Source organism: Sinocyclocheilus rhinocerous, unplaced genomic scaffold (assembly GCF_001515625.1).
Source record: "Sinocyclocheilus rhinocerous isolate Xijiao unplaced genomic scaffold, SAMN03320098_v1.1 scaffold1802, whole genome shotgun sequence".
NCBI classification, from domain to species: Eukaryota; Metazoa; Chordata; class Actinopteri; order Cypriniformes; family Cyprinidae; genus Sinocyclocheilus; species Sinocyclocheilus rhinocerous.
The window spans coordinates 232,006-251,930 of record NW_015654351.1 but is presented as its reverse complement, the minus strand read 5'-3'; the positions used below and the strand labels follow the sequence as shown (position 1 = coordinate 251,930).

The following is a 19,925-nucleotide window of genomic DNA, read 5'->3' as shown; positions in this document are numbered from 1 at the left end:
CATAAATGCAGTTATGCCCTAAAATTCAAGATATTGGTGCAAAATGCCCCTGTATGAGTTTTTGTCTCATATTTATATATCATACGATAAGCGATATCACACCAGCAGCGAGAGCAATATCAGACGAGTTCTGATTTTGTCCCGAATATCACGAGTTTAAATGTGATTTTATACAACAGTTCAGTAAATAAGAAGTTAATATTGTGTTATATTTTAAACACAATATTATCTGTTTTTGCTCAATTTTGCAGAGAACATGTTACCTTTAAAGACACAGCAGAACTGTTGCGCGTCTCCGAACGAATTGTGTAAACCAATGATTCAAAGCCCCATTCATAAAGAGAGCCATTTACCTCATTCCTGAATGAATCAGCCGAATGAATGACTCATAAGACATTTATCGCCACCTGCTGGCAGATTTAGTTTCTTATTTAGAGTATCATTTCATTAAAAAAATTATAATAATAAAAATAAAAACATTAAAGGGATAGTTCACCCAAAAAAAAAAATTCTATCATCATTTACTCACCCTCATGTCGTTTCAAACCTTTCTTTTGTGGAACATAAAAGAAGGTATTTTGTTGGTAACAAAGTTGTTTTGGTTATCAATGACTTTCAGTGTATGAACAAAAAATACTGAGATGTTTCTCAAATTATCTTATTTTATGTTCATAGTTTATGCCGTTGTAGCCTTAATGTTTATGTGTAATAACTTTTATGCTGAATTAAATAAAATATTTCTTTCTAAAGCTACAATTTGTAATGTCTACTTGAATAGCTTTAAATAAAAGTAGCTATAGCTTTAAAATAGCTTTAAATAATCTTTTGTGGGTATTTTCACAGTCAAATGTATTTTGTGATTAATTAAATTAATTAATCGAAACATCATGTAATTAATTAGATTAAAAATTTTAATCGACTGACAACCCTAATATATATATATATATATATATATAATAGTTAAAACATGAGAAAAAAATCCCCTGATCTGTCTTTCTCTACATAATATACAGCATATGTTTAAGCATTAAGCACATTTTCTCTTTTAATTCCACTTTCCAATTACCATAATATATTAAGTTGAAAGTAAATGATGTTTTATATTTTAGTTTTTACCCTTTTTGACTTTAATTCTCAATGCTGATACACAGAATGAATTTTAATTCACGTTTAAATTGTTTAAAAAATACTACCAGGACATATACATATTTTAACATTTAAATAATATATAAAAAAAAAAATTTCACAGCACTGAAATAAGAATGTTTGTTTTTATTTTTATTCTTTTTTTTTTTTGCAACAAGTTTTAAAAATAGACTTCATTTGAATCCATTTCTTGAGGCATGAGACTTTCTTGAGGCATGACTCTTTTTGAGATTCAACCACAGTTAAAATAAACTTGAGTTTCTACATGTAAATGAGGTGAACACACACAACACAAGCTCTTTTAAAATGGGCAGTAAAGGCCCATTAGTACAGCACAGAAACCCTGAAATTGGCACCACTTTACTCTGCGGCACAATGACATCTCACGCGAGAGTCAAGAGCAGTACCTCAATGCCGCAACCTACACAGATTATTTATAGAATGTGGGTTAACAAACAGCACTAGATTGGATTGCTTAAGAAAAAAGAAGAGACTGGGCTAATCTGTATTAGCCTGAAAAGTGTTTTGTGGGAAGCTGACAATCAGCGACTAATTTGACTTGACAGTATGCTAATTCTGCTTAAGCTGGAGAGGTTGTTAACTCCATTTGCGTGGGCTGGATTTCCTGCGTGTCTGGCTGATGTGAGTTCAGTAAGTTCCCTCAGTAGGCATGTGAGCTCACCTGGTTGTTTGTGCTGCTGTATCTCTTCAAGTGCTTGATGAACTCTGACCTGGAGGTGTTTCCAACAGCTATCAGTGCCATACTTCCATTGCTTAACCTGCGGTAGACAGAAAAGGTTATTTGTGTTTATTGTGCTTAGGTGGTACATTTGTTAATAAAATCTTCTGTGCCTGTCGTGTATGGAGAGTCTGTGGCAAGCATTATGACCAGAAAGCCAGTTCAACATTATAATAAGCCCACACTCTTTTCATATGGAAATGAGAATTGTTGATTTAATAAAACCAGTTTCTCTTCTGTTTTACCACAGGTCTATAAATAGATGGAATTCACACTTGTACTGTTCCATATCTACACGTCAGAGGAAAATGTAAATGGGAGCTTCAAGGTATAAACAGGTCCTGATAGAATCTATTATACTATATATGTAGTTAATCCAATTGGTTTGACCAGTGTTGTATATATGTATACATATGTATAATGTATACATACATGTGTGTGTGTGTATATACTGTATATATATATATATATATATATGCAGTGGTTCTGTTATCTATAGCTATATGGAAGATATTTTGGAACTTGAAGTGGAAAATTATAAAATTTTGAGTGTCCAAACTAAATTATGACTTGTAAATATGAACCATGTGGAGGTTTTTTTCATGAAAATGTTTTTTGACAAAGAAATTCTGTTCACACATTTATTAACACTAGCACAGCGATCAATATTTTTGTCTCGTTTGCTTGAGTTGTAAAAGTCGGCAAAATATTAAGACTTGTTTATAAAAACAAGTGTCATGTGTTATGTAATTTTTCAGATTAGATTTTTCCATTTTTTTCTTGTTTTCTGCACAAGCATCACTAAATTTTGTCAGATTTCCGCTTAAAACAAGAAAAAAAACTATTTGCGAATGAGGTCAGATTAATTCAAGATATATTTTCAGTAAGCACGTCTTCATATTTTATGCAATGTCCTTCAAATAAATTTATATTGTTGAAAGGTCGTTAAGAGTTTTTACTGGAAAACAAGACAATATCAAATAAAGAAATGATTTCTTGCAGGGCAATATCTGTGACCGCACTGACTCCGTCCCCCACTAAAGATGCTGCTTACGAGAAGCTGAGCTTAACTTGTGTCGCTCTGTAAAGACAGGAAGGAGAGGGGGTTGTTGCGCACTCGTGGACAGGTGCTCGGTCATTAAGTCTACCCGGCCACTCCCTTTAATCAGAGTAATTATGTGCTGATTAGTCCAGTTAGGTGGCTTTGACCTTACGAGTCTGATCCAACCACTGATTCCAATCTTCAGGATTACGTTGGCCTACTCTAGCCGGCTTCACGCACCAAACACCCACGACACGGGCCAGAAAACAGTCAGGAGACTCCGTTGGCCTTGCGTGTTGCTGACACACTGACCTGGTCTCAAGGCTTTACAGTCTACACTCACATCAGCTTACTTGCTTTTAAGGCGTACAGTCTGAAGGATTGAGGGCAGTGCTTAATTTGTACATTATGAGGTTCCAGAACAAGAACCAAGACCGATCATTGGAACATAAATATAGTAGTCAACATTTAAACTGGATCAAAACCTTTCATCAAAGTTGTCCTAAAACCAAAACAATACCCGTTAAGGACAACTTTGATGAACTTTTTTTGATCCACTTCAAATGTTGACTACTGTACATAAACAGTGTTTTAAACAGAATCGACACGGAAAAAAACTACATTGTTCTTCGTCTACTGACATTTAACAAAGCTTTCGGGCACTTGCAATGTAGACAATTTCACTGAACATAGTGGGACTGATCTGGTTTTAAGTTGCAATGGTCGCTTGTAGTGTAGATTCAGTAGAACAGATGCATTGATATAGTGCTACATCACTGGTGGTGAGTTTCCCAATGATTTTACTATGGCAAATTAATGTATAAGTCAGATTGTTTTGCTAATAAGGAAGATTTGAGATGGACTCTTAACAGCTTGAGTTTGTGCATGCAAATGTGCCATAGGCTACTACATCACTACCTGTTGTTTTCCTTTTTTACAAGGATTTTTAAGTTATTAATGAAACATATGTGCAGGTCATTGCATTTCTTTCAGAGGCATATTAGTAGATGTAGATTTAATTGTGTAGGTGACGGATTTTTTTTTAAACAAAAAACAGGCCAATTTTGTGATCAGATCAATTTCCAGTATATAAGTCAGTAAGATTTTTGTTTTAAGACAGTACTGATCAAAACAACTGATGAAAAACAGTCCTGATAAAAAAACTGATAAAAAGTTACAGCAAAGAATTATATTTTTGCAATAAATTTCTACTAAAATCTTTCTATTCATCAAAGAATCCTGAAAAAAGAATTAAGCAGCATAACTGTTTTCAACATGGATGATCGGAAATGTTTATTGAGCATCAAAGCAGTATTAGAATGATTTCTGAAGAATCATGTGACACTGAAGACTGCTGAAAATTCAGCTTTGCATCACTGGAATAAATTACACTGTAAAATATATTCAAATAGAGAACGTGTTTTAAATCGCAAAAAAATATACTTTAATTTTCTGTAATACTGTAAATCAAATAAATGCAGCCTCTGTGAGTATAAAAAACTTAGAAGAATATTGTCATGATCACTGCAAAAAAGTTTTCCCATGAAGGGATTGAGGTGGTGTGGAGGAAGTTCTGACCTGGTGGTTGGGGCCAGGCCCCTGGGGGCCATGGAGCACAGGCAGGGAATAGCCATGATGCTGATATTCAGGTACAGGCCTTGTCTGGTCTGCCAGGATCCATCCTCACCTATCAAAGAATGGAGAGAGAGTTGTTCATGTGTATATAATACTCTTAAGTGCACTTGAATGTCTTTAGTGTGAAAACTTTCATAGAAATAGGAAAGAATGGTAGAATGGCAGCTAGCATGGAAGCGGGGATCCAGCAGCCATCTGGTCAGTTATGATGGCGCTTAATAAAAATAAAAAAATGATATAATGTAATATAATATAATTAGCATACTGTATATATTATTATTATTTAATTGCAAGGCATTATCATCCAGACCACTGCTGAACTAAGATGTAAAAGCATTTTTGTCACATGGTACATGTTACTATTCTCAGCGCTGCTAGATATGGACCATATAGAACCGATCACAGTCATTTGTATGTATCATAACAGGCTATTTTATTAAATCATTTTCAGATTTGTATTGTGTATAAATCTCCAGTCTCCAAAAAAAAACTATCCTAAAATTTAAATGCAGCTCATTGGAGAATTCAGCTTTTAATTCGGCCGGTAAACACCCACTTTGTTTCTCATAGGAGGCACTTATTAGCCAAGAGCATTTGCTGCCCAATGAAGCAGATATCTAGTGGTGCAATATCTTCAGAGTATCTTCTAATTTAGCTGTACTCACAAATGTCTCCTCCATCTCCATTTCGCTCAGCTCTGTGTAAAAGAAAGAGATGTTTTTAGCGCACAACCATTATCTGCATTTGAGTAATAATGGAGTCGCATGGGCTCCTCACAGTGTGGGGCATCCCGCCTTATTAGCATTAGCTGGGTGACCTTCAGCATCTCCAGCATTTTGATTTCTTTCCAATGGCCAATTAAGCAGGGGGTGGTTTATTTAAAATAGCATTCAAATAATTACGCTCAAAGTTGGATGGGGATGAGGGGCGAGAAAACCTTTAAAAATGCGCTTTAACACACTTTGTCTGATCCTCGGCTCCTCTGCTGGTTATAAAGGACAGTTCGCAGTCTTCAGGTCTTCACAGGCACCGTCGGTCGATCGGGGAGGGACACGAGGAGAGAGAACAAACACGTTAGATGGAGTGTTATGATAAGAAGAGGGTGATTTCTAAGAGACAGTGCCCATGTGTGCTGTGCCAGGCTGCTCTGACACTAATCCCAGATTTGATAGAGCACCAGCCAGTCTCTTGGAGCCCACCAGATGAGAGACAGCTACAGCTGACAACACAACTGAGAAAGAAAGAGCGCTTACTTGAGGTTTGCCAGTGTTTTAATGAGAGCGAACTCGCGGCGCTGGCTGGGTGGCATCCAGCGGTGTCTCTCTGCCAGTGCGAGCGTCCACCCACCGAAACCAAACATGGCAGAGAAGCCGAACCTCAGCAGGCGACCCATAGAGCTAAAGCTGCACACGTCCACGGGCTGATGATGACCTAGAACAAGCCACGTAATGCAGTCAGTACACTGAGGTACCAAGTCGCCACTGCCCTCAAAAAAGGACAAGCCACTAGGAACAATGAACACTAGAGCCACAGGAAGGCTAAACACCAACCCATTACAAATGAAGATGAAGAAGTTCTGTTACAAACGACCAAATTCGAAAGCAGTATGGCATCTCATAAAACATTGCGATGAAAAAATATGGTAAGAGATTGGGTGTTAATTTTAAATACATTGGATTCCATACCAAAAAGTATAAAAATAAAACAGTTAAATCAAATTGACCATTCTACCCAAGATTTGACAGTTTTACCCCAATATATGCTCCATTGATATTCTCAGTCGAGTGTCCTGTGCACTTCATGAGAGGAGCGCTACTTTGCTTATAAATGAAATGGGTCACTTATGAGGCGTCATTTAAGATGCTGCCTTAAAAGGTAGCTACCTATGTGGGTAGTAGACAGTGAGGCTTTGAAACAGAGCCATTGAGAGCATGATAACCGATGCAAACACACATAAGGTAAGATTTCTGAAAGACATCTTTTCTGCTCACCAAGGCTGCATCAAAAATACAGTAAAAACAGTAGTATTGTAAAATATTATTGCAATTTAAAACAACTGTTTTGTATTTTAAATATATTTTAAAATGTAATTTATTTCTGTGAGCCAAAGATGAATTTTCAGCATCCATTACTACAGTCTTTAGAGTCATATGATCCTTCAGAAATCATTCTAATACTGTATGCTGATTTGGCACTGAAGAAGCATTTCTTATTATTATCGATGTTGAAAACAGTTGTGCTGCTTAATATTTTTGTGGAAACCCTGATACATTTTTTGTTAGACTTTGATGAGAAAATAACAGCATTTATTTGAGAAAAAAAAAAAGAAGCGTTTTCTGTCACTTTTGATTAATTTATTGTGTCCTTGCTGAATAGAACTATTATTTCTTTCAAAAGCAAAAAGACAAACCTTTGACCAAACTTTTGAACTGTAGTGTACAATCAATAAGTATATGCATGTATTTATGCACATGTATGTATATGTACATATTTAAGTAGATGTAAACGTGCATCCTATAATCAGCTAATTTAATTCTAGTCCATTAGAAACAATAGAGTCATCTATCAAGTGTCAATGTGACATCTCTTGAGTTAATTCACTGCATATGTCGAAGTGAACAGGAATGAGTGGATCTGGTGGTCCATTGGTTGAGTCCAGTCCCCGTAGCCCGGCACATTCCTGACCTCCTTCTGTCTCCCCATGCATAAGCTCTCCCCGCTCATGAATTATTCATCGGATCCTTCCAAATCCCGCCAGTTGGCCTTATTCACATGCGTAAATATTGCTTAATTGGAAATGAACAAGCCCTATATTGGCCCTCCTAAATGGGCATTACGCTCTCATTCGTGTCAGGTATCTTATGTGCCGTTGATGTTTCTCTTTTACCTCGCAGCGACAAAAGCCAGACATTTTGTGTAGTACAGAAAGGGGAAAACGTGGTTTTCATTCAGTTCGCTTCACATAAGACACCTAATGCCTGCATGTCGGAATGTCTTCTTAGGAAAAGCTGTCTTTTGTTGAGCGAGTGCCTACACTTAACTCAGCGGTTCGTACCGAGAGCCACAATGTTTTGATGGAGCAATTAATCACAACGGTACGAGGATGTTCCTGCTGAGATGGCGAGCGTACCGCGGTGCACAGAGAAGGTGCCAATCTCAGCGAACAAAAGAAATTCAGCACTCGTTCTTAAAACTCACACCTCCCTTTAGTCAAAAGCTAGCCTATGAGTTACAATACCATATGGCTCAATTCTTAGGACTTAATGATGAGACGCATTCTCGCACACGTGGAGGTCAGATTGCGGTTAATCATCCGAGTCTGTAGCCAAGCGAGGACAAAAATGGGCCGCAGAGTTTTAGGTAGCACCAGTTCTCAGGGTTTGTCATCTAATTTTGTCACACAATCCAGTTTTGCGCCTTTAAAGGGTTCACCCAAACATTTTGTTACAAACCTGCGTGAAACACACAAAAAACATGTTTTTGTTCATACAATGAAAGCCGATGGGGACCAAACAACATAGAACTCTATAAACACAGAAATGTTTTAATATACACAGACATTCTTTAATATATTTGTGTTCCACAGAATAAATAGTCAAATATTTGGAGCAAAATGAGGGTGAATTACGGCAGAATATTAGCTTTTTTGAGTTAACTGTCCCTTTAAATTTTTTTTTTTGATAGATTTTTTTTCACATCTATCATATGACTTCAGAATATAGTGCATGAGTCATATGGAATACTTTTATGGTATTTTTGTGCATTTTTGAAGTCTAATTGTTGTTGTATGAAAAAAAAAAAGTGAAAATTCCTTAATTCTCATTTTGTCTTGTACAGAGGTAAATACTAACATACAGTTACAAAAAGCTATCTTTACACAAAGCAATCATATGATTTTAGATATCTTATAAGTCTTAGAATATAGTTCATGAGTCATATTAATTGTCATTGTATTAAAAAGAACTATGTGAAGATTCCCTAAAAATCTCCTTTTGTCTTCTACAGATGTAAATATGCATATATCATTCTGGAGTAAATAATAACAGAATTTTCATTTTTGGGTGAACTATCCCTTTAAATTTCAATCTGTCTTCACACAAAGCTAGAGTATGACTTCAAATGACTCAGAATATATAGTGCATGTGTCATTTGGACCACTTTTATGGGGCTTTTTACATAGTTTTTGTACATATTGAACCCTGATTGTCATTGTATGGAAAAGACCTGTGAAAATTCACTAAAAATTCTTCTTTTGTCTTCTACAGAAGAAAATAACTGCATACAGCATTCTGTAATGACATGAGAGTGAGTAATTGATAGGGTTTTCATTTTTGGGTGAACCATCCCTTTAAATTTCAGCCTGTTCTTCTCCCAAAGCTTTAGAAGACTTAGAATATAGTGCATGAGTCATTTGGACTACCTTTATGTTGCTTTTTATGCTGTTTTGAAGGTACATTTTGAAGTCTGATTGTCATTGTATGGAAAATAACTATATGAAGGTTCTCTAAAATGCTCCTTTTGTCTTCTAAAGAAGTGTTCTGGAATAACATGAGGGTACTGTAAGTAAATAATGACAGGATTTTCATTTTTGGGTGAACTATTCCTTTAACGCAACAAGGAACTTCATATGAAGCCTGTGATTGGAAAACAAAATATCACCAGATAATCATTTCTCAATAATCCACAAAGAACAACGAAACAGTGACAACAAAAAAAAACTCATTAACTTGTGCACACAACTGATTCTGTAATTCTATTGTGCGGTTCTGATTGTGTTCATCCCAGTCGTAATTCAGCTGTAAAGCAAAATTTTTGCCAGTACGTGTTCTTTTTCTTTTTTTGGAGGATGCGAGCTTAGCTTGTGCATGTAATCCCCTGACACAAGACAAATCCGCTTGTCTGTTAAGCTAAGCCCAGGAGAGCTTGCACAGTCGACACAATGGCCCAGACATATTGGTGCTAACTTTAAAAACGCCTCACAGAAAGACAGACAGACAGGGACACACAGCACTAAAGCCAAAGAGAACACTGCCAGCCAGAAGTAACACTTCCAACGACGGCCCACAGCAACGTCAAAGAAACTCAGTGTTTGTGGCGGGACCGAACGGGTGATTGACGACAGACGTATCTCCACCTCTCCCGGGACCGTCTCTCGTTCCATGGGACCTGTTAACCATGATCTCCAAAGCTGGAGAGGCAGAGCCCATGCGGGGGGTTTGTCTTCTCTCGGCCCCCATAACAATAGTCTGTGCACTCTAATTAAACAACAGATTACAGAGAGCCACCGCATGCGCCACCATTATGATACACCAAAAAGAGGGAGAGAGAGAGACTTCCAATGGGTGAAAATGAAACCGTTGCCCCTACACACATAACTCAGTGGAATTGAAAAGTAAATACGAATCCCATTTACATATTATTATCATGTATACTTGTGCTCCATTAAGTCCCATGGTTCCTCGAGGCCTTACTGTTAGCGTACAGGCTAGAGAATGACTAGAAGCTCATGCATGAAGGAGAGAAAGAAACTCAAAATTAAAAAACATACCCATGATGATGTGCAAGGCTGCAGTCATAGCGCGTCTTATTCCATGCACGGAGCAGGCCACCACATCAGTAGAACCTATAGAGGGATAATTAAACACATTTTAACACTGTTTAATAGTTTATAGCGATTAAGCCCCGAAATACACTGAAAGAACCAAAAACGTAGTTCATACGACAATATTACTTAAAGGGATAGTCCCCTTTGACTTGCATAGTGTTTTTTTTTGGAGCTTGAGTCGTGGTAAGAAAATAACTTGAGCTAAGATTCATCAGTTTTTCTCTTGTGTGCCACAGACACGGCATTCAGATTTGGATTTCCTTTTTTTTAGGTAAACTGTTCCTTTAAATGGACTTGTGCATTTCATAAACAAGCAAGCTTTCTATTTGGATAAATTCTGTTCTCCGCACAGGTGATTTTGTGATAAAGCTTTATCTCGTTAGACACACACTGATGCTGATGCTATGAGACCATCTGAATGCTGTGGCATATGGTCCCATGATGTTTGCTATAGTGTGTATCCCTGCACAGACACTGTTTACTCTCAGTGAGTGATGAGATTCCATTAAGAATGGCTACAGAAACGTGAAAAAATTTAGCTTTGCTTTATTATAGTAGACTCTCTCCTCTGCATATCAATGTTCTCCAGCACCTGCTACAGGGGACAGAATGGGAACCTGTCCATTCAATTTCTGTTCGACCAATCACGGCTCACTGAAAGTCCTCAATAATCTATGGCCTTTATATTCTCTAACTGCAGTTTTCTTTGTTTAGCATGTTCTTCTTTTCAGAGCATAACAATATTAAAAGATGAATTTCAGCTGATTTTTCAGTTATTTCTATTAAATTGATACACTATGCACTAAAACCATGTATTTTAGGAAAGTTCATACATATGAGTTTGTAGTGATGCTGTTGTGACACTGCAAAAAAAAAAAAAAAAAACTTGTTCACTTGTCCACAAACGTCATAGCACAAGAAGGTATGGGCAATATTAGGCTAATTACTATATTATATTATATTATGATCCTAAAAATGCAACTATTTTTGAAGATATTTTTCCTTCAATTCTGAATTCAGTATATAAATACGACAGATGTTTTATTAATGTAATGTATGCTGTCTTTGTGTCCAAACAGTCAAGAATTGTATTACAGTGTATATTAAAATGAAAATATTTTATCCATTATAATCAGGGTTTGAAATTAACACCCGCCAACCCGCCAAATGCGGGTATATGAATGGCCGGTAACTTAAAAATTTAGTAGCCAAATTGGCTGGTGAGTGAAAAAGTTAATTTCAAACCCTGATTATAATCATAATATTGTACACAAGACTTGATTTTTCAATTTCACAATGTTGTTTCTGAAAATGCACTACATTCCAAGTCTACTGAATGTGATATGAGACTTTGTGCAATTATCAGTGAAAAATGACCAATTTTGGTCTGTTTGTCACACAGAGTTATCATATGGCTTGGAATATAGCACATTTTAATAGTCTATTTAAAAAAAAATCTGTTCCCTGGACAGGTGATTTTGAGATAAAGCTTTCTCATTAGACACAAGCTGATGCTACGAGATCATTTGAATACTGTGCCACATATTTGTTTTTAAGGTAAAATATAACCTGAACAGGAGATAAAAGTCTTACGGTCTTAAGATTCACCCATTCCGAAATATCAGACACGTTTGTAATATTATTGTCAATGTCCTGTGATTTGGGACACACTAAATCTCGTCTGGCACACTGTTTAGACTAGTATGCGAGTTGGGACGCAGTATTGATTTAAAAACAGCAGCAGCTTCGCCCATCTAATGAGTGAGGTAAAGTTAATCATTACAGGATGAGGACTTTGTTAAAGGGCATTAATTTAAGTTAATATCGCCTTGTGCCAATTAAGGCGGTTCACCTTGCTGGCAGCTTGCGAAGGGAGAACAGGTGTGTGTATTTGTACTGATTACTACCAGAGACAAACAGCAGAGAGAGGCTTGTCCTTGTCGGGTGAGTAGGCATTTCCTTTCATGCAGTTATCTGGCCAGTGTGTTTGCTCAGATCAACAGGGTATGAAAGCAAATGTCTGTAAATGAGAACAGGACGGAGGTGTTGGATGAAACCGTTCCCTCCCTTTCTGCCGATAGAGACGGCCAGGCCTACAGTGCTGGACACACACTCACACTCCAACTGAATTTGGCTGCAAGTACATGTGCCTCTTCCCACCTACCAGGTCACTGGTAATGTAGCCCTCCCTCACAAACACATCCATGATGCTTCCTGGCCTCTCTGGGAGTTTCCATATGTTGTGATGATTTCAACACAAAAGCCCGGCTCTGAGCCTCGACTCAGTAAAGGTAACAGCGTCTGACTGACTGACTTCCAAAACAGTGAGCTGCTGTACTTTTAGTCATTTTGTTTACATGAGTACTCAGTAGATTAATCAGATGAGTACATCCTGTATGCGACTTGTTTCACGAGTCGTGACTTTTTTTTTTCTGAAGCGTTTTGTACGTTTATTATTATATGTCCCATTAAAATTAAAACAAAAGGCAAAACATAAGGCAAGACTTTTTGCCAAAATCAATAAAACACTCAGAAAATGAGTATCTCTGAGCTTTCTGCAGAATAGATATTTGCCCCATATTAAATTAATAAACTTTTGGAGCATTTAATGTTTTTGTGTTTAGTAGTAATTGATCCCAATCACACGTTGGTGGGTGGACTTAGTGTAAATAGCCTCTGCCAACAAGGCCGGCTATTTGCACTTAGTGTAAATAGACACTCCGAATTGATAATGGGCACAGTAGGCCCTTCAGTGGATTCCATTCAAATTCTATTTGAGTATCGTGATGTTTTCATAAAAATTAATCACATTTTTATTTCATTCATGCTGCCTTTAAAAAGTTCATTTTATTACAGTGTCTGTAAGAATGAAAATTAAACTTTTTTTCCCCCTCATTGCAGTAATGATGACATTTATTGTATTGTCATGATGAGGATTTTAGACTTTTGGGGATTTTAGTTTTTTTTAAATACAATTAATATCATTTTCTCCCCAAATAGTTATTTAAATGTTATGTAGATGATATTGTAGTTTTATTGTACTGAATTTAATTAATCCTAATTCTAGCTTTAAAAAAATGTTTGGTAATGAAAGCAAAATGTCATTATGCTAATTTTTTTGGAAAATGTGCTTAATTGCCGTGAAAATGTCAATAACAAAGACATAGCGCACTGAGTGGGAAAAAAAACAATAAAATAATTTAATACAATTAAATAGATTTTTTATAATTTTTAATCGAATTCACATTTTACTGTATATATTTTTCTGTACACTGTAAAAAATTCCCACCTACTTAAAAACTTAAGTTCAGTTGCTGCCTCAAATTTTTAAGTATAATCACAATAGCTATATAAGTAATTTTGACTTATATTAAACTGACTTAAAAAATTGAGCTGAATCTTATATAATAAAAAAAGGTGAAGTTGTTGAGTTAAAATAATAGAAAAACATGTTACCATGAAGTCCCGGTGACGAATGGTAGTAGCGCCCAGATATTAGAGTAGGGGGGCGAATAGGAAGGAAGGGGGCTTTGAAAGAGGGAGATGTGGGGGAGAAAGCGAGAGAGAGAGAGAGAGAAATTGTCCTTGGAAGTGCGAGCACTTCTGTAGAACAATTAACTTAATTAAGCAGACAGCATGAATATTCATAAGGCAGTTAATGTCTCCCTCATCCAGGCAGATGAATGTGATGCAATGACTCGCTAGTCAAGCATGTCTAAGAGTCTCGTGGAAACTGCACCAACATTTTGGTTCTTTGCCTGGAATATCAAAGAAATTAACAGTCCCCCTGAAACCCTTAAAAGCAGGAAAATTAATTAGAAGCCTGCAATTTATATGCTATATGTATATAAATTGGAGTATATACTATGGTGCAGTGAGAAAGCCTTTAATTGGGCAGGGCGCCGCATTTTTGCATGTTTATCCTGCATTGTGTAAATAAGGTATTTGAAACGCTCTTTGTAATTAGTTTAATTTTTCAAAAAAGAAAAACTTGAATGTTTGTTCAACTTGACTGCGTTATGAATACTGACATAAAAATAACAAATTAAAGTGTTAAAGAAGCTAGTCTGTTTTCCAGCTAAGATAATTAGACATCAACTTGGCTGCCATAGGAGGGCCATTTCTTGTATATTTTATTGATGTGCACATGGTAATTACTTGCGGTAAATCGCTATAGTTGATTCGGGTTCTTTATCGGCATAGATCCTTCCATGAAGAACCTTTAACCTCCATTGGACCTTTCCATTGTACAAAAGTTTTACATTCTTAAAAATAAAGTTTCTTCATTGGCATCAATGGTTCCATGTAGAACCTTCAACATCCATGGTACCTTTTCATCAATGGTTCCATGAAGAACCTTTAACCTCCATTAAACCTTTCCATTGCACAAAAGGTTTGTTACATTCTTAAAAATAAAAGTTCTTCATTGGCATCAATAGTTCCAAGTAGAACCTTTAACATTCATTGAACGTTTCGATTGCACAAAAGGTTTGTTCAATTCTTGAAATAAAGGTTCTTCATTGGCATCGATGGTTCCATGTAGAACCTTTAACATCCATGGAACCTTTTCGTTATACAAAAGGATCTTTATAGTGGAAAAAGGTTTTTAAGATTATGAAATGTTCTTCACACTAACAACAAAAAATTGAACTGTTCACCAGAAGGTTCTTTGAGGAACCAAAAATGGTTCTTCTACTGCAAAAAAAAAAAAAAAAACCTTTTGGAACTTTTGTCTTTAAGAGTGTAGATTATTAAAATGGTGTTCACACCAACAAAATCATGGTTCTTTTAGGATCTGATTACTGAAAAAGTCCAATAATGGTTCTTCTATGGCATCGCTGTGAAAGCCCACTTTTGGAAACCTTTATTTTTAAGAGTTTGCATGGGTGTTTTTGCAAAGCTGTAACAAAGAGAGTCAATTTGACTCCATTTCCTCTATCCCTTAGGATTGACCTGGGTCTAATGTCACACCAAATGACACATCTAAACCCGCGCAGGAAAACGGCAGAGGCAGGGGGTCGTTTTTTTCACCTCTGCATTTGTGACAGGAAACTGTTTATAAATACTCCCGTGGGATTCGGCACTAATGAAGAGAAAGCGTGACCCCGGTACGGTCAGTTTGCAGCGGGTGCGGAGTTGGAGGGCTTCCATTGCTCCTAACAACAGCACTCCATTTTGCTGCGCCTGAAATGACAAGTGAAGGTCAATCTCTTGGCCGAAAAAGTAGGGGCCGCTACCGTACCCATCTACCCTGCTCACCCCTCCTCTTCCCAGCCCAGTTTGGCAGCTCTTTGGGGTTGGTTTGTGCCACACTCCCGCAAAAAAAGAGAAAATATCTGAGCTTAGTCAGTCCTGTGTGAGTGTGCACAATAGGGCCGCTGATCCAAGGCCAGTGGAGTCCGTTTCAAAGGCAGCAAAGGAGAGTCAAATGGAGGATGCTTCATTTCAGACACTCTTGAAGGCAATTAACTCAGTGTTCGAGTGGGCCATTCAGAGGCCTGACTGTGATTAAATTAATTTGATAATGATACACTCGCTTGCTGCTGTTATGAGCTGCCTGTTTGTTTTCGCTAGAGGAGTTTCAGAACACAATCAAACTAAATCATTCTGACAGCACAGAAACTAGAGACCGAAATTACTACAGGGTTCGACTTTTAATTGGCAGCACGCCTCTGATTGTTTCAGTGCCGGAATGAAGCATAAAAAGTCGCATGGTTTACCCACAAGGCTGTTGCTATACATTATCATGTTTTACTCATATTTTGACATGCTGTGATTATCAATTATAGGTTTTATTTCAGTTTCTTCATTTAAATACATCATGAAGGTATTTAAGTACCTCACAATTGTTTGTGGCTTTTAGTCTTTTTTGAGGATGTAAACATGTATGCTAGTGTTCTCATTAATATATATATTTTTTAAGTTTAATAATAAAATAATAAATTTTACAGATTATTCAAGTACAATTAGTTTTGATCTGATAATATAATATAATATAATGTTACAAAATTTATAATTGATTAATCTAAGTATACAATAAGACAAGAAACTATTATTATTATTATTATTTAGTTATTTTTTACATTTATGTATTTATTTATTTGGTAAAAATGAAATATTTGTCATTAAAAATATGTAATGTACACATTATTCAGGTAAAGTTGGCTTCAGATTAATAATACTGTATAATATAAAACATAAGATATAATTAATGTGTTTATATATAATAATAATAATAATTATAATAATTATTATTATTATTGTATTTAATTTTTTACATTTGTGTATTCATTTATTTGGTGAAAATGACATGTGTTATTAGAAATATGTAATATACAGATTATTCAAGTATAATTGGTGTGTGTGCGCGTGCGTGCGTGCGTGTGTATGTGTGTGTATACATACATATACACGCACACAGACAACTGTACCAGAAACTATTATATATAATTTATATTATGATTATTATTTTTTTATTATGTTTTTAATATTAAACTTAATTTATATAAAAAATACTTTTTACTGATTATGCAAGTAAAATTGGTATTTACTTCCATACTCTAATGTACTTCTGAAACATGATATTCAACAAGAATAACAATTGGCAATTTGTGTTTTGGAAAGTGGGTGTTACATACTAGAATGGAGCCAGGTGGTTTGAGGGGGAGGGGTTAAAGATTTGGTTTTGTGACATCATCTGGAAAAAGCCAGAGATATATTGCTATAAATATGCAAAACTAACACTTTTTTTCTTACGTTCAGAATAACATGTACTGTATATGTAACGTGTTTACATATGATGAATCATGCACAGTAAGATCAGAAACGTGTGTAATAAAAGCAAATTGGGTCAATTTTGAATTCATGTTGACTCAGCGAGGACCGAGCGCTGATTCGCATGCGCTCTCCTGAGAAGAGCTGGACGTTTTGGGCTGTACTGGGGACAGCTGCAGGAGAAAGAGATACACCACCCCTGATCCTCACCTGCTGGTATTATGCCGAGAGGAAGTGCTGCTTGGACAGGCGTGAAGATAGAATCTGTGTCCCTCCCAGCGTCCATCTGGGCCCGGAGAAGCAACCCGTGGGCCACCTCAGCTACAGAGCCATCTCCCCCAACACATACCACACTAGAGAGAAAGCAAACGGATGGGCGGTGAGTCACGTGACCCAAACTCATGGCCAAGGGCTGGCTAACACACATGTAACAATTAGGCTGTTGTTCACTCATATGTGGATAAATGTAAATCCATATGGACGTGTATTTGATTGAATATACAGATTACACATGGCGAAAATGGCACAGTTATTCCTTAAATATGATTAAAAATTCCTAGCAAGTCTTTATTAGAGGAATCCATTTCAATTAATGGAAACCATAATTCCCATTACGTCGTATTGAACAATAGATTAAACCATGGAAGGCATGTATTTTAATTGGGAAATGTCCTTTTTTTTTCAAGAATAGCAGAAAATCTGTCAGATCTCAGCAGCAAAATAAATCATTAAAAACGGCTGAGCCCACTAATCTGCTTTAAGCACATTACTAATAAATGAACACAGCCTAGTAAAGCTGATTACATTTAATTCAGAAATGCCCTTTAGCAATACTATACAATCTCACAAATAGATTTGTTTAGCAGACACGGCCAGCACTAATAAGCAAGTAGCCATGCCACTCACAAAATGAGTTCTGTGACCTTGCAGTCGCAGGTGTTTGGGATAAATCTGATTGCAATGTTTTGATCCGCCATATATGTTAAGTCTCGAAGGACGCTGCGAATCTACCAAATCGGGTTAGTAAATATTAAGCGATACATCAAAGCTCACCTATTCACCTTTGGGTTATTTTATGGAGGAGTGGAAGGGACTAACTGTGATCCTTTTGGCAGGTGTCAGAGACTGTGCCTTATCTTCATCTGTAGAGGTTAAAGCTTCAACCTAGAGGCCTCACCAAACACACGACGTGCACAGACAATGCAGAGCTTTATGGGAATGACGGATGGGGTCGAGATGAACAAGTTCCATTCCACATTAACCAAGGTTCACTGTTGAAGTTAACATGTTGCATGTAGGGCAGTCAACCGATTAAGAATGTTAATCAGATCAATTACACGAATTGCTGATTAATTAAATTAAAATTAATAGCATATCATTACTTAAGACAATTAAGCCCCCAAATGAATATAATTCAAAGAACATTAAAAAAATTATAATAATTACAAAAAGAGGCTTTATATATCAAAATAACGTTTTATTTCGTTATAAGTCACTCTCAGAAAAAAAGGTACAAAAGCTGTCACTGGGGCGGTACCTTTTCAAAAGGTACACTTTTGTACCTTTTAGGTACTAATATGTACACTTTAGGTACTTGTATGTACCTTTAAGGTACCAATATGGACTGTTTAGGTACAAAGGTGTGCCTTTTGAAAAGGTACCGCCCCAGTGACAGCTTTTGTACCTTTTTTTCTGAGAGTGTATGTAAGCTCATCACTAGTTCACAGTAATTCATTTTTTTGGAGTTTGCCCAAGATCGACTTCACATTGAGTCTGACATTTCTTTAAATGGTTTGACTATGTACAGATGCGTTTTTGGTTGTTTCATCTTGTCTCACGCTATGAGTGTCACATTTTAAGATGCTGTGACTGATTAAAACTAGTTCTTAATAACTTTGAAAATGTTTAGACTTGCTCCTTTGACTTGAAAAAACATGTTAGTGGAACTTGAATTTCTCTATAGAGACCAATTCTGACTATTAACTAGTCACTTATTACCATGCCTAACATATTGGCTGTTTATTAGGACATATAAAGCACGTATTCTGCATGATCATATTCTACTATATCCCAATATTCTACATATCCCTAATCCCAATACCTAAGCTTAACAACTACCTTACTAACTATTAATACGCAGCAAATTAGGTGTTTATTGAGGCAAAAGTCATAGTTAATGGTTTGTTAATGGCGAGAATTGGACCTTAAAATAAAGTGTGACCTAAAACTCTTATGCAGTTCCTTATGCTATTTACTTAAGAGGGTATGATTCATTTTGATCAAATGCATGATTGATTTATGTATGTATGTATGAATGACAGCCCTAGATACAAGTAATGCACATTATGGAGTTTTCTTTTTTCCCCTTTTTTTTCAAATAGCAAAGTTAATTTGCACCATAATATCTCACTTAATGCATATTTTTAATAAGTAATGCATGTTTTATTTATATTTTATACAACTTAGTTACTGATAAATACAACTGAAAACGTCTCTCTCTTCTCCATGTTGGGAAAAGTAAGGGTATAAATAAGGTGCACAAGCATTGTAAGAGTTGTTGTAGTATGAGCAAGCATGATGGGTATCATAGTTTTACAGATTGTCACGGTGATCAGACGTACAGAATGTGACTGTTTTCTTTCAGCCCACAATTCCCAACATTTTCTGCTTAAAAAAAAAAAAAACAGGCAATTTTCTGTCGAACATATGACATCAGGGTTTGTCATGTGTTTGTGATTTGTGACATTGCAATAACAATCAGGTAAATCAGAAAAAGGTGCAAAGCCATCAATGCAATGGAAGGTAAATTGGGGTACTTTATTTACTCCCCAATGGTACATATTAGTAACTTTTGAAAGTGTACTGCCCCAGTTTTGTACTTTTTTTTTTCTTTGTCTGAGAGCTATTATAGCTTATATTAGGCAAGTAAAAATAGAATTTTCAATATAAAAATGCCTGAAAGTAAAGCATACGGCTTCCATTTT

The 19,925-nt window shown here is 36.2% G+C and overlaps 1 protein-coding gene and 1 long non-coding RNA gene across 3 annotated transcripts in view; one reads left to right on the top strand and one right to left on the bottom strand.

Moving 5' to 3' along the window:
- LOC107716999 (ceramide kinase-like protein) overlaps positions 1-19,925 on the bottom strand; it is a 60,553-nt gene that overhangs the window by 2,497 nt on the left and 38,131 nt on the right. For both annotated transcript variants that reach the window (XM_016523641.1, XM_016523640.1), the window contains exons 5-11: positions 17,152-17,294; positions 10,111-10,185; positions 5,816-5,993; positions 5,524-5,580; positions 5,228-5,259; positions 4,506-4,614; positions 1,829-1,925 (exon numbers count right to left, since the gene is read on the bottom strand). In XM_016523641.1, coding sequence (XP_016379127.1) covers positions 1,829-1,925; positions 4,506-4,614; positions 5,228-5,259; positions 5,524-5,580; positions 5,816-5,993; positions 10,111-10,185; positions 17,152-17,294 — 691 coding nt within the window. The remainder of the gene's footprint in view (positions 1-1,828; positions 1,926-4,505; positions 4,615-5,227; positions 5,260-5,523; positions 5,581-5,815; positions 5,994-10,110; positions 10,186-17,151; positions 17,295-19,925) is intronic.
- LOC107717000 (uncharacterized) lies at positions 12,026-15,883 on the top strand. Its single transcript, XR_001637274.1, has 3 exons — positions 12,026-12,111; positions 12,204-12,458; positions 15,114-15,883. It is a non-coding gene; the product is annotated as an uncharacterized LOC107717000 (long non-coding RNA).